The sequence below is a fragment of the Suillus bovinus genome, assembly GCF_016758785.1.
Source record: "Suillus bovinus strain UH-Sbo-P2 chromosome Unknown EDB93scaffold_8, whole genome shotgun sequence".
Taxonomy (NCBI): domain Eukaryota; kingdom Fungi; phylum Basidiomycota; class Agaricomycetes; order Boletales; family Suillaceae; genus Suillus; species Suillus bovinus.
In genome coordinates this window covers 11228-24790 of record NW_024542064.1, presented here as the reverse complement: position 1 = coordinate 24790, position 13563 = coordinate 11228, and the positions used below count along the sequence as shown (strand labels likewise).

General features: G+C 47.2%; 3 protein-coding genes across 3 annotated transcripts; 2 read left to right on the top strand and 1 right to left on the bottom strand.

Annotated features, from left to right (window-relative positions):
* Positions 1–668: 668 nt before the first annotated feature.
* Positions 669–2023, bottom strand: EDB93DRAFT_1246910 (uncharacterized protein; the record flags this gene model as incomplete). The annotated part of the gene is made up of 3 exons (XM_041452513.1): positions 669–1859; positions 1915–1932; positions 1988–2023. 3 exons carry the CDS (start codon positions 2021–2023, stop codon positions 669–671), a joined length of 1245 nt encoding a protein of 414 aa, XP_041311053.1.
* Positions 2024–5371: 3348 nt separating this feature from the next.
* Positions 5372–8668, top strand: EDB93DRAFT_1125126 (vacuolar assembling sorting protein VPS16). The gene is made up of 13 exons (XM_041448707.1): positions 5372–5649; positions 5701–5813; positions 5870–6125; positions 6179–6569; positions 6620–6714; positions 6769–6971; positions 7025–7152; positions 7204–7492; positions 7545–7653; positions 7704–7918; positions 7970–8050; positions 8110–8285; positions 8339–8668. Exons 1-13 carry the CDS (start codon positions 5499–5501, stop codon positions 8598–8600), a joined length of 2469 nt encoding a protein of 822 aa, XP_041311052.1. The 5' UTR covers positions 5372–5498; the 3' UTR covers positions 8601–8668.
* Positions 8669–9533: 865 nt separating this feature from the next.
* EDB93DRAFT_863086 (uncharacterized protein) lies at positions 9534–13024 on the top strand. The gene is made up of 8 exons (XM_041457737.1): positions 9534–9616; positions 9670–9834; positions 9890–10194; positions 10250–10454; positions 10621–11521; positions 11571–11698; positions 11766–11938; positions 11989–13024. Coding segments are annotated over exons 1-8 (2634 nt in total). The 5' UTR covers positions 9534–9614; the 3' UTR covers positions 12744–13024.
* The last annotated feature ends 539 nt before the right edge of the window (positions 13025–13563 follow it).

Below are 13563 nucleotides of genomic sequence, written 5' to 3'. Positions count from 1 at the left end.
TTTGGAAACCTAAAGGAATGAAATGACAGGAATGCGGCTCGCGGTGAAAGCTCGGACAATCACACTTACGAGAAACCTGCCACATTCCTCTGACTTCGATAATGAGCTATACACGGGCATCCCGTTTTTCATATCTGGACAATGTGAGGCAGATAAACAAATGTTTGGTTTGAAAGTAGGCTTGCATGGCTGGCTAGTGGGATATGATACTGGCGTAATGCGATTCCCATCTCCCATCCTGGACAAGATGACAGCCGACATCACGAACATGTCATCGAATAACAATGGGACAGGCATGAATTTGCAATTGGCACGTAAGACTTCTAGCTAGTGGGACTTATCTATTCTTGCTTCACTTGGTTCTTGATGTGATTGCGTCGAAGGCGACGGGGATCGCCAGAACTACATGGGCGCCAAGATGTCGGCTTTCTGTGGTAAGACTGCGTGATGCATAAGCCACGCCCTGCTGTGCAACAAACGACAGGCTCCGAGATGATGAGTTGATAAGATCAAAACAAGTCCGATACAGTACAGAGTCAAATGGAACAGGCGATGCTGAAATAATAATTTTGTATTTCCTGGAGAGGAATGCAGAGCAGTGAGTATAACTCGATATCACAGGAGGTGGACACATACAGGACTGGTGAGGTCCATTACTTGTCAACTGATCACGTTACCATCTTCAAACCTGGCAACATCTTAAGGTATTCTGTGAGGTGCGATTCGACGCCCTTGTTGCGGTGTATAGTGACCCACTTGAGTGGGCATTTGGACCGAGTAACGAATGCTGAGAATTGTTTGTGTGGCCAAGGATACATATCCGGCGAACAGAAGCGGATGACCAACTCCTCTAACGCTGGTAGGGTCAGGGCTTCGAAAAGATTGCCTAAGCCAGCGCGGATAACATTGACCTCAAGTTGATGAATACTGTGATTCACCGTGCCTATCAGAGGGAACGGCTGCAGGTCCGTCTGTGGCAATGGATCCACACATATGGATGAAACGCTGACCCGTTGGACTTGCGTACAGAGGCTGATGACCTGCAGAAAAGTAGCACTGCTAACCAGTGCAAACTGTATCTTCAGTTCCAAAAGCTGGTGCCAAGGCAAGTCAATGGAACGCAAAGAGTGTAGATCGCAAGTCATGGATTGCAAGACCGCAGAACGAAGTCGTGGCATTGGGCTGGGTATGGAGACCAGGATACTTGCTTTGTGAAAAGTTACCTGAAAGCGCGACAGGGACTGGACAGAGCCGTCTAATAAACCTTGGACAGGAGGCCCATGCCACCAAAGGTCAGAACATTGACCCAGGAAAGGTCGGAGCCATTGTATGGAAAGAGGTTCTTTCCTATCTGAGAGGTCCATGTCATGCACCACACGAAGGGATAGTGGGACACTCCGGGCTTTTTCTAGCCAACGCTTGTACTCGTCACCACTAGTTGTGTTTGCCCGAAGCAAGGATATGCTTAAGGACGCCCATAATCGGGGAGTGGACAGGGCAACTACTCGCCAGTGACGGCAGACCTTTGTGAGGACCATTGGACATTCATTCGATGAAGGCGTAACATAATTTGTCTGGGGAAGACACCGAAGAAATATCTCTCCTAGAAGCTCCGATGGTAGCAAACAGCGTGCTGGAGATGCCAGGGCTTCGTGGTATTTCAACGACTCTTGCACAATGGCCCTTTTCTCCTTCAATCTAGCTTGGATAACTTGTAATTCTTCCATCGCATGGTTCAGAAGCTCGATACGGTCGTCGAGAGCTGCAAGTTGTGACTTTCGTTGCGTTACAACAGCGTGAATGGTCTGGACCTTGTCGGATGGAACATGACTGGTGGGAGGATAATAAGAGAGCGATAACTGCACCAAAATATCAGCTTTGACCCAAACGGTATGGTTAGAAAATTTTCCATACCGGCTCTAAGATGGGAGACTGCATCATGATGAGCAATGATCACGCCATCGCAACTAACAAGCATCAAACTCACATGTAGCAAATCATTCAACAAATCAGGGCCGATCATTTTAAAAGATGTGCGGTCACTGCGGTGGTATACGAGGGTATACGATGATATTGTGCGATTTAAACTTTAAATTTTGCTCGAGACTCTGGTGCAAAGGCTCAAGTTATGTTATGTAACCAGGCGGCGTGGGGGCCACGACTCTACACTGGTAGGCGTTGAATCAGGTGTAAGTGGTATAACATGTACAGTACAATTTCCGTCGTTGATTATTTCTCCAGTGCATTTTGTCGTTGCATGGCGGGCGGATGACTTTCGGAGCGGTGTAATATCACACAAAGATAGCCTAGTAGCCTGTAGGCTAGCCTGAGCCTGACTCGGAGGGGGATCCCAAGTGCATGGCCCCCAGTGGGCGCCGGGCCCTGGCCTGTCCAGGCTACACTGGTATGTATTATTCTGCTTAGGTCTTTGAATGCCTTTTGTGGTCTGACTCCGTTAGCTAGTGTGTAGCTGCGACTCACAACACCCTGACATATGAGACATGCCGGTGCATCTCACCGACTCAGAGAGTGTTATATTGTGGCAACATACTATACATATGAATCAACTACTTTTCCTATGTGAGCATCATATCATTATCCATCACAGTGTCGCTGGGGTTAATTACACTGCTTTGTTGTCGAAGTACATATTGTCATGATTTTTGGTCTCGAGCTTCTGACACGGCCTCGTCTCCTTCTCTGCCAGCCCTTGGTACTTGGGAAATTCCATACAATGGAGCTCTCTCTCAGTAACATTTGGTCAAGGCTCAGAGGGTACCATGTACGGTATCTCCGGATCCGCATGCCGACGGAGCGCCCGGATCTGCAGTCTGATATGTGGCTAGTGCATCTTTATAAAACATACTCTTGACCATTTTTGACTTCCTGCAGGGTAGTGCAACCTGTGCAGGGCTCGTTGTCTGTTGCCCGACATCTTGGCTCGGGAAAATCCAGTCGCCCGATCATTGGAACAAACACAAATGTTTCTTTTTTCTTTTTCGAGAGACAAGTTCAGCTTGATAGTATTTGTTAAAAGCGACTTGTCCCGGAGACGACATGTCGAACGCTGTTAGAACTCCAATCGTGCGGAAATTAGATGAGCGTATACTATGCTTTCCTACCCTCAGATCACCTTCTTGGCTTCCTCTAAAAGCCTCCAATTAGTGGGTTATCAAGGACTCGCCAAAATTAGAGAATTGAGGCAATAATTCCTGGCTTTAAAAATTATTTTCAGCTTTCACCTCGTGGCCACTTTAACTGCTGATCCCTTATGCTGTAGTGCGGGATGTCATCGCGATTCTCGAAAGAGAAGGCTCTGCTTTTCAGGGTTCGGTGGGAGTCACTACGCTCAATTGGAGCAGAGAACCTTCACGTGTATCTGATCGTAACCCATTCTTCTCATATGGAAACTGTCAGCAGAGCCTCCGAATGTGCCTGCTAATTCTGATTGGTCAGTCACTGTTCCTTTCAGCGCAGAAATTGGCTGAACTTTGATGCATAGCATCATCTTATGGTTTCATCAAAAATTTGCAGCAATATCGTAATGCAAATTTACTGCTTGCGTCTCGTGCGCACTCGGTGTGTGGAGTTTCGACGTTCCGCCCAGGGTTGCATTCAGATTTTCCCCCGGTCATGCTACGTAGGGGTCGAAACTCCGTCATAATGATGAAGATATTATGAGCGCATGAGGCGCGTGCCATTGATGATGACGTGAAGGGACTGGTCCTAAGTTGGAATCACGGAGGCACATGATGATCAACTGTTCGTCCAATCAGTTTTGTCTGAAAATAACGAATCCAATTGAATCGATCTAGCTCGTTCAGTAGTTCCTAATCTTCTTCAGAGCCCAGCATCACCCTAGGAACGATTATTGTCAGAAGTGGGCGCAATAACTAAAGTAAAATCCTTTTTTTTTGTGAAGTTGATCCAAGCCAGAAGGGGAGAGGTGGGCTGGCAAGGCACGAGGGAGATATTCGAGATTAGATGGTAGAATGGTGCCATTCCTCAGGTAAATCATGAACCCGGGCAGTCCGCACTAGAGATGAAATGTCAGTTTTCAGGATGCTAGCAATTCTATGCACGTCGAAGCTGACACGACCCTTTGAAGGTCACTAATCGTTGATCCGGTCATTCAACCAATCGAACCCACCTTGCCCTTAAGCAGAATGGACTTCGCGTTCGCCAGAAGTTGCGAAATCCCTCTTTGAGCATTGTACAATACCCCGCTATTGTTCTGCAGGAAATTTTCCTCATGACCATATACTTCTCATCAATTTCAATTTCATCGCTCGATTGAATATTACTACTGGCCTGTAATTTTCGCCCTATTGGTCTCCGAATCGCGGTCAACAGGTTTGAGGATATCAATGTTTGGTTATGATGCCTTGTGCACGTGTGATAAACAGGCGGTGAACCTGATTTGGGCGCCGGCCAAACGCCAGACAGCCCAATATCGTATTTAAGAACGAGTGGTATGTACACCTGTCGGTCTGAATACAATATTGAACCATTCCAAATTGATGCATGCCAGTCCTCAACGAGAAATCAAACTGTAAAATTGTATTGAGTGGATCAGAAGGACAAAGTCCAACACATTCTACCTAGACGAATTGGAACGATACCTGGGTGTATCTACAGCCAGAGCCCCCGTTTTGGGGCGCATACTGGAGTAGGTGCCTGGGTAAGGCAAAAAATGAAGCAACGTAGTTGGGTGTCACTTACATGCAATACTGGAACTCTCAAAACAACTGTCCTGGCCAGTGGCCAGTGGCGGGTGCCAAGCATGCGGCATAGTCACTATCCACTGATGTTGCGTGTGGTAGTTGACGGAGATGATAAGGGTGTCTACCTGTCAGAAAGAGACAAGAACATGAGACGAAACGGATGTGGTTTGTGATGATTGAATGTCAGAGTCTCCGAGTCAGAGAGCAGTAGCACAAGCAATCTGAGATATGATTGATGTGGATAGGGTCCCAATCGAGTGATGCGAAAGAAGAGACAAACGATAGACTACGGAAAAGTCAGTGACGGTCGAGTATAATAACGAGTGCACCTCGGCCTGAGTGGAAAAGACTGAGGTGGAACGACGCAGGTGCAAAAATAAATAAGTGAGTACATAATAGCAAGACTGGGCCAGTACTTAAACATTGAGGTTCCTCACCACTACGATCTTCGGTTGGAAAAGTGTCAATTCTCCAGTTGGCAAGCGTGCCATGTTCTGCCTTGGTGTTGTATAGCTAGTAGTCTCTGCCAGGCTAGATCAAGTCTTAACCGAATGAAGATAGACGTGACATTCCCGAGCTGTAGTATGTAGGTCCATAGTGGAATTACATAAGTTGAGTACTGTTCAGCTCACTGCTCTTCCTTTAAGTAGTCGCACAACATTTGAAGTACATCTGAACAGCCCACCTCCATTGAGTTCGTCATTGTTGCGAGTTCCTGGTTCGACTGCTACCTTGAAGAACAACTTTCGTAATTCGGATTTCCTCAATTCAAGGATGGACACCGTACAGCACCCTTCGGCAACATGGGAAGCAGTCTCGAATGGCATTGTGTTTTACAGACGCCAGCAGCTGTACACACTGCCTGGAAAGCTCCCAAATATCGCTGACTACCTGATCGCTGGGTGCAAGAATGGTGGGCCGATAGGTATGTGCTCCATTCAATTATCCAGAATTTGCAGGATGAGAGGTGCCCTAGCACTTATGAGAGACGCCTCAAAGCTGGTTGCACTGGGTCGCGGAGGACCTGCACTTACGAAATCTCAAATCCAGGTGTACTCACCGGCCGGAGAGGGCTTGCTACTATTCAGTGTGGATATTCTGCATCAAGTCAAGTGTTCAATGGGTAGCTGACTTGTGTTTGACAGTGGGATCAAGGCCGAATAGTCCGGTTCGGATGGACCTTCGATGAGCGACTTGTGGTTTTGAATGAAGAGGGTGTGTATCGTTTGTACGACTTGCAAGGCGACTACCAGCAGTTTTCGTTGGGCAACGAGGCAGCGGAGTTGGGTATAATCGATGCTAGAATACATGAGAATGGACTAGTCGCCCTGACAGGCTCTTTGACTCTCCTGGAGGTGAAAGACTGGGAAGGCGGGAGGCCATTAGCCCTTGCAAGCCCTGGTATGTTCATCATCATCCATCTTGTCTGTCTGGCATGTATCAATTTCTGGTAGGGATATCCGAACCACCTCATTCGTGGGCTGTTATACCCCCGGATCAATCGATATCGAGACATGTTGAGGTGCTGCTCTCTGTGGATGCCACGATTCTTACCGTGGATAACCTGGAAAGTACGGACCAACGCGTAGCCCGTGGACCATTTTTGCATGTCTCTCCTTCGCCTAATGGTAAATTCCTTGCATTATTAACTTTCTCTGGGCTTCTTTGGGTCGTTTCATCGGACTTCCAACGTGAACTAGTCGTTCTTGACACAACAACTGTGTGTGCTGAAGGACCGGTCAATCAAGTGGAATGGTGCGGCAACGACGCAGTTTTGGTTACTTGGAATGATCTCGCATCACTTATTCTGCCATCACGACATAACATCGCGGGAGAAACTCTGCGGTTTGAGCTTTCTCTCTCTTCCACATCAATGGCTGATATGATATCAATAGTTATCAGTATTATGGTGCTACCTTTGTCGTCACGGAAGCCGATGGTGCCCGTGTCATGGGGCAGGACGCTTGCGACTTCATTCAGAAAGTTCCTGGTAAATTTGCTTGATAGTACGTTTTGCAAGCGAACCTTGACATGTTTTGTACAGTGTCTTCGGTATCAATATTTCGTCCAGGCTCAACATCATCATCTGCCATCCTGTTTGCAGCTTGGGAAAGTTTCGTACAACGATCACCAAAAGCAGACGAGAACATACGAAGCATTCGATCAGACCTTGCTGCGGCTGTGAACGAATGTATAGATGCTGCTGGTCACGAATGGGATCCTCATTGGCAAAGAAAGCTGCTTAGTGCAAGTATAGTTCTTTAATCCGGCCCTCAGTTACTGATTGAAGACTATGATAGGCCGCAAAATTTGGATGGGGATTTCTAGACCTTTACAATCCCACCGACTTCATAGCCATGGGTCAAGCATTGAAAGTTCTGAATGCTGTCCGCTTCTACGAAATCGGAATTCCTCTGACATATTCGGAGTGAGTTCAATATCTGGAAGGCTCGATGTAGTCGAAATCTGATTCTCGCAGGTATCAATATGTATCCCCGGCGCACCTCATAAATCGTTTAACATCCCGAAACCTGCACCTTCTCGCTATCCGTGTTTCTTCCTTCCTGTCTCTTAAACCTGACGTTGTTCTCAAACATTGGGCTAGTGTGAAGATTACACGGTCCAAGTCTTCTGCTGCTGACGGTGAAGACGATGAAGTGTGCAGACTCATAGTAGACAAATTTGAGAAGCTCGGGGGCGGTGAGGTGAGCTATGCAGATATTTCCCGGCGAGCATGGGAGGTTGGGAGGACGGGATTGGCCACCAAGGTAAAGGTGTTTCTCGTTCTCGCTTCCTTATACTGAGAGATTCTTTCTTCAGCTACTAGATCACGAAACTAGGGCCTCCGATCAGGTTCCATTACTATTAACCATGCAAGAGGATAAACTAGCTTTGGGAAAAGCTGTTGATAGCGGTGATACCGATCTCGGTGAGTAGTGCTCTGCAACTGGAACTTTGAAATCTGAGACAATTATCAAGTTTACCATGTATTACTACATCTTCACAAGCGCCTTCCTTTGGGCTCTTTTTTCAAGTTGATCGAGGATGGCGGAGACCAGCTTGCACCCGCAAGCAAGCTCCTTCAAGTTTACGCTCGGGAGCAGAACCGAGAAATGTTAAGAGATTTTTACTACAGTGATGATAGGAGAGTTGAGAGTGCAATTCTGGCGCTGGACGAGGCAGCCCAAATGACTGTACGCACGAAGTTTCCTCCTTCAGTTATCTGCGATTTAAAAGTTACTTAGGATCCTCATGCGGTGATGACAGCTGTAAATGTGGCCGAGAAATTCTTTTCAGAGGACAAAGACCGTCCATTTGAAGCCAAGGTAAGTCTGCTTATATGCCCTGAAACTGTTTTCACTCAATCTCAACCTTCATTCTGTAGATGATGAATGAAAGTGTTCGCCTGCTTGCGCTTCAGCAACAATATGAGAAGGATTCAGATGGCAAAGTCAAGTTTTTCGGACAAAGCGTCTCTGAGACGATACGCACGTGTATCTTGAACGGTATGAGCAAGAAAGCCGACCGCGTCAAAAGCGAGTTCAAAGTTCCAGACAAACGGTCTGTCGACTGTGCGATGTCCAGGGTCTTTGAATTTATGCCGCCTTTTCTAGATTTTGGTATCTTAAGTTACATGCGCTCACAGCTATGCGAGATTTTAACGCACTAGACGCGTTTGCGCGTTCAAGACGGAGTCCCATTGGCTACGAGGCATTCGTAAAACATCTTGTCGAAGCTGGTCACCCCAAGGAGGCAGCTTCATACGTAATACGATGCGATGGCCCAAAACGCGTGGGACTTTATGTGCTGTGCGAAGACTGGCGTGCGGCGGGCAGGGAGTGCAAAGAACGTGGAGATAAGAAAGGGATGGAGTAAGTATTTTGGCTATTGTTCACTGTTCATGGCTTATTGTGGTTGAAGACAACTCAGGAAGTCGTGTCCTAATTCCCTTATTGCCAGAGAGTTAGACCAGCTCATGGCATCGATGAAGTGAACCTTCTACCGAGTTCAGGGCGGAACGTCGGACTTTCTAGGTATCACTTCTATGCCGTACCCGGCCCAACCAGATTTTTTTTTTATCGTGGCGCGTGCTTCGAGATACCGTTATAAAGCAGTTTTTCTTTCCCTTTGGAGAACTGACTAGAACTTGATCAGAGTCATTTGCCTGCATTTCATTCACCTCAAAGAGCCAGAACCGCGCAAAAAAAGTTATTCGATGTGTTTGTTCGGTAACACGGCAGAACTTGCAGGTCGGCCACGGACTTAAGAGTGTACACTGCAGACATGATTTCGGATTTTCCTTAACCCGCATTTATTTTGGAGGAGGGCCTGACTTGACCTGCGATGCTCGGACCCCGGTTGCCAATTTCTGTAGAGGATGGTGGTAGGGCACAGCATCCACCACTTTTCTCATGGGCAATGTCACCCGTGCAAGATCCGGGTTGATGATCGTGCCGTGCCATCCTGCACCAACGAATCGGCGAGTCGTAAACCGGGGCCAATCCAATTTAAAAGGTCGGAGTGGAACGGGAAAGTCTAAACTTACGGGGCCATGACATGACCCTGTGCCTAGACTAGAACCATCTGTCAGGGAAGATAGCAATCACTGCCAATGTAGTTTTCTTTCGAAACAGATGTCAGTGAGTGTTAAATGACCACACAAGATGTCTGGATATCATTTGTATCAGTGAGAGTACCGTTGGCCTCTGAGTGGCTGGCAGTTGTTCCTAGTACGTTGACGTAATACCAGTGATTACATAATTAGTGTGATATTGTCAGAAGCTGTCAGGAGTCGGCAAACGAGGTTTCCCGGATAGGTAAACTATACCTTCTTAAGTACTGTAAAGTTCATTCGCTCCTTTTCTCTGCTCTCCTCTTTCGCTTATCGCCATGTATGTGTTCTCATTTGCATGTCTATGGCTTTTGGTTGACTTTTTTCTTCTAGGTCGGGCGTGGATCAGCAGACCGCAACGTCTGCAACGACAGCCACTTTCGTCACAGCGCTTGTCTTCAATGCTGCAGTCTTTGGGATTGAAATCGGCTTGTTCACAATTCTACGTCCTTACTTCAAACAAATCTATGAGCGGCGCACACTAGTTCCAGTTGAGAAGTATGCGTTGAAATATAGCACCTCATCCCAGACAGCTCACATTCTGTTCATTCAGGGACCGTGTCAAACCTTTCAATGCTGGATTTTTAACTTGGCCTATTGCCCTATTCAAAACAGACTATCGTGATGTTCAACAAGTCAACGGACCAGACGCCTACTTTTTTGTTCGGTTCTTGCGGATGATGATTCGCGTCCTTCTACCTATCTGGCTTATTTCTTGGGCCGTGTTGATGCCAGTCACCTCCGTCAATAATTCTTCCCCCAATAGCACCGGACTGGATCGCTTCATCTTCGGAAATGTTACCAAGGAACACCAAGATAGATATGCCGCCCACATCATTCTTGCATACCTATTCACTTGTGAGCCCGCCTAACAGCTTTTAGGAAACCTCGATTTGACCATCTTCATTGCTAGTTTGGATTTACTGGAACATCCGGCGTGAAATGAAACACTTCACCACAGTTCGTCAGCTGCACCTCATCAATCCTGCCCATTCTAGCTCTGTGCAAGCAAATACGATTCTTGTGACCGGTATTCCTGCTAGTTATCTTTCTGAGTCCGCACTTCGCCAGTTGTATTCTCACCTTCCTGGTGGCGTGAAAAAGGTGTGGCTCAATCGGTGTGTACCTTTACTTTTTCCGTCACCTTCTGTTCTTTATTGTTTCTCGTACCTGTTTATTTTTCTTCTTACGAGTATTGCGCTTGCCCGATGACCCCGGTCATTTTTGACTTCTATTCGTCCCGCCTTGTATACCATAGCCGTTTTTGACCTTTGAACTTCTTAGGGATCTGAAGGAGCTTCCCTCTATCTACGATCGTCGCCTGGCTGCTTGCGGAAAACTGGAGTCTGCAGAGACATCACTGCTTTCAACGGCCGCTAAACTTCGACGAAAGGCACTAAAGAAGGCCAACGGCGCTGGTGATCCATCTCCTTCGACTGATCCCGAGCGTAATGTGGCTTTGGCGGAGCGTTTGGTTCCTCGGGATAAGCGGCCTTCGCACCGTCTTCCAGCCGGTTTCATGCCTTTCTCACTCCCTTTCATCGGCGAAAAGGTTGACACGATTGATTGGTGCAGGCAAGAGATTGCTGCTGCTACGGGATTGTTGACTAAAGGCCGCCAAACTCTCGCTGACCAAGGCCTTTCGGTGCCAGAAGATGTTAATGGAGATGGAAAGGTGGACAAAAATGACCGCGCCAAGCAGCCTTACCCAGCTCTCAATTCCGCATTTATCACTTTCAACCAACAGATCGCTGCTCACCTTGCAGTTAACGCCTTGACTCACCATGAACCATACTGCATGGCCGACCGGTACCTCGAAGTGTCTCCATCTGATGTGATCTGGGGTAACCTTGGGCTTAACCCGTATGAAAAGCGCATTCGGCTGGTGATTAGCTATAGCGCCACCGCAGCTCTAATCATCTTCTGGGCTATTCCCGTTGCCTTTGTCGGTATCATCTCCAACATTGAAGGTCTTTGTCATCGCGAATCGTGGCTCGCTTGGTTATGCACGCTGCCAAACGTCGTCATTGGAATCATACAGGGTATTTTACCCCCCGTGTTACTGGCTGTCCTCATGATGCTCCTGCCAATTGTCCTTCGTCTCCTTGGGCGCTTCGAGGGGATTCCGACGCACACAGGTCTTGAATTGAGCTTGATGACTCGGTACTTTATTTTCCAAGTAATTGTGAGTATCTCGTTGTTTATGAACGAGCGATTTTGCTCACAATATCCAGCATTCGTTCCTAATCGTCACTTTGACTTCGGGCATCTTTGCGGCTCTCCCATCATTACTCTCAAACCCCAGTTCGATAGCTGGTCTCCTGGCTCAATATTTGCCCCAAGCATCGACTTTCTTCCTGACGTAAGTTACTCTTGTGAGCTTACCGAGACTGTTGCTCATTAAGATATTCAGATACATTCTTCTCCAGGGTTTATCTGGCGCAGGCTGGAGGATTTTTGAGTGCTGTTTCGCTCGTCCTTTACTACGTCAAGCTGTATATTCTTGGCAGCACGCCACGCTCTGTTTATAATATCAAGTACGCACCGACAACTGTTGCTTGGGGAACGTTATTCCCGTCTATCACTCTGCTTGTTGTCATCAGTATGTCTATTCGCAGCAGTTCACACCAAACGTATTAACCGTTTATCCAGCATTTGCTTACTCTCTTATCTCGCCTGTGATCAATGGCCTTGCATGCTTCACATTTTTCCTTTTCTATCTCCTGTACAAGTATCTCTTCCTTTACCAGTACACACAGCCGCCATCGGCTGATACAGGAGGCTTGTTCTTCCCAAAAGCGATTCAACATATGTTTGTTGGGATGTATGTCCAACAAATCTGTCTTTGTGCCTTGTTCTTCCTCGCGACGGCTCCGGACGGGAAGCGAGGCGCGCTTCCAGAGGGCGTGCTAATGATTGTGTTGATCCTCCTCACCGTCGGCTACCACGCCATCATCAATAGCTCCTTCGGTCCGCTCACCAGGGCTCTTCCAATTAGTCACGCGCACAAGACATTCAGGCATCCAGCGCCTTCTCTAGATGTACGGGATGTCGATGGTGGTTCAGGCTCAAACAACAAGGAGACGACTGAGGAGGGACCTTCGCCGGCTGACAAACCTCGCGTCTCGTCCTCTGAGTCAGGCGCCGAACATGCACCCCGTGGTGACTATGACGACGTGTTCTTTGCTCGCGGGCCAGACGGTGCGGAAGATTATGGGTTTGCGCAACCGGCTGCGAGCCTCCCACAGCGCATCGTATGGATCCCCGATGACTCGCTCAGTTTGGGTCTTGAGGAGGTCCAGACGAATAGGGAGTCGGGCGTCAAGGCGACCACCCAAAACGCGAAAATGGACGAGCACGGGAAGGTAGAGGTGACAGGTCCCCCTGTCGACCTTGCAAAGTTCTGAGAGATGTGGAGTAATCGAGGTTGTTTTCTGTTCTCTTTTTTTTACTCGCCTCCTTATCTGTGTCTTGTGAAACGCGGTATCAATCTCCAATTCAGCTTCTTGTTATGCTGTACATTCCACTTCATACTCGCCATACGATAAATATTCACGTCACTCTGATGCTTCATTCATGTCAACTATCGTCAGTTTCATCTATTCTGTATACCCACATTGTCCCAGTACATAATCTTGTTATACGCTTACGATTGTCATTTTACAATTCAGTACTTGAGTTACTGTGAATCTGTAGGTTGGACCGTTGAAAATATCGCAGTTCAATATGCATATTTCCAGGGTTGCTATGCTGTCGAGTAATCTGTGGTTCCTACAGTCGAGGACTACTACAGGATAAAAAAACCAATATTATAATGGGCTGGGAAATACGAGGCCGGAAAATAGAATGTAGGCAAGCCACTAGAGTCTGCTTTTCGAGTATAGTAATAAACCGCTTGGAAGTAACAAGGATGAAATTACAGTAGATGCATATTTACATTGCAATCTTAATGTTAACATTCCCCCCTCCATGTTCATTGACTTCCAGAACCGGAATCGAGCAACAGATTCGATGCAAACGTGCCTTTCATTCTATCGCGCCATGAGTAAACGCTGGTATATACGAGAGACAACTAATGCAAATCAAAATGACAGTGATATATCTCGAGTAGGAGCGGAACTTTGAAAAGAAAGGATGATAACATCATCAATAAACGAAAGACGACTTAGCAAATCAAAAAAATGACAGTGTTATAGCTTGACGTTAGCTGAACTCCAAAAGACAATA

Excerpts from the sequence above, each read along its gene's own strand:
- EDB93DRAFT_1125126 (XM_041448707.1), top strand. The coding sequence starts at position 5,499 with ATGGACACCGTACAGCACCCTTCGGCAACATGGGAAGCAGTCTCGAAT. Across the intron at positions 8,051-8,109 it reads ACCGTCCATTTGAAGCCAAG|ATGATGAATGAAAGTGTTCG; the intron begins GTAAGTCTGCTT and ends TTCATTCTGTAG. Across the intron at positions 8,286-8,338 it reads TTCAAAGTTCCAGACAAACG|ATTTTGGTATCTTAAGTTAC; the intron begins GTCTGTCGACTG and ends CGCCTTTTCTAG.
- EDB93DRAFT_863086 (XM_041457737.1), top strand. Across the intron at positions 11,522-11,570 it reads ACTTTATTTTCCAAGTAATT|CATTCGTTCCTAATCGTCAC; the intron begins GTGAGTATCTCG and ends CACAATATCCAG. Across the intron at positions 11,939-11,988 it reads CACTCTGCTTGTTGTCATCA|CATTTGCTTACTCTCTTATC; the intron begins GTATGTCTATTC and ends CCGTTTATCCAG.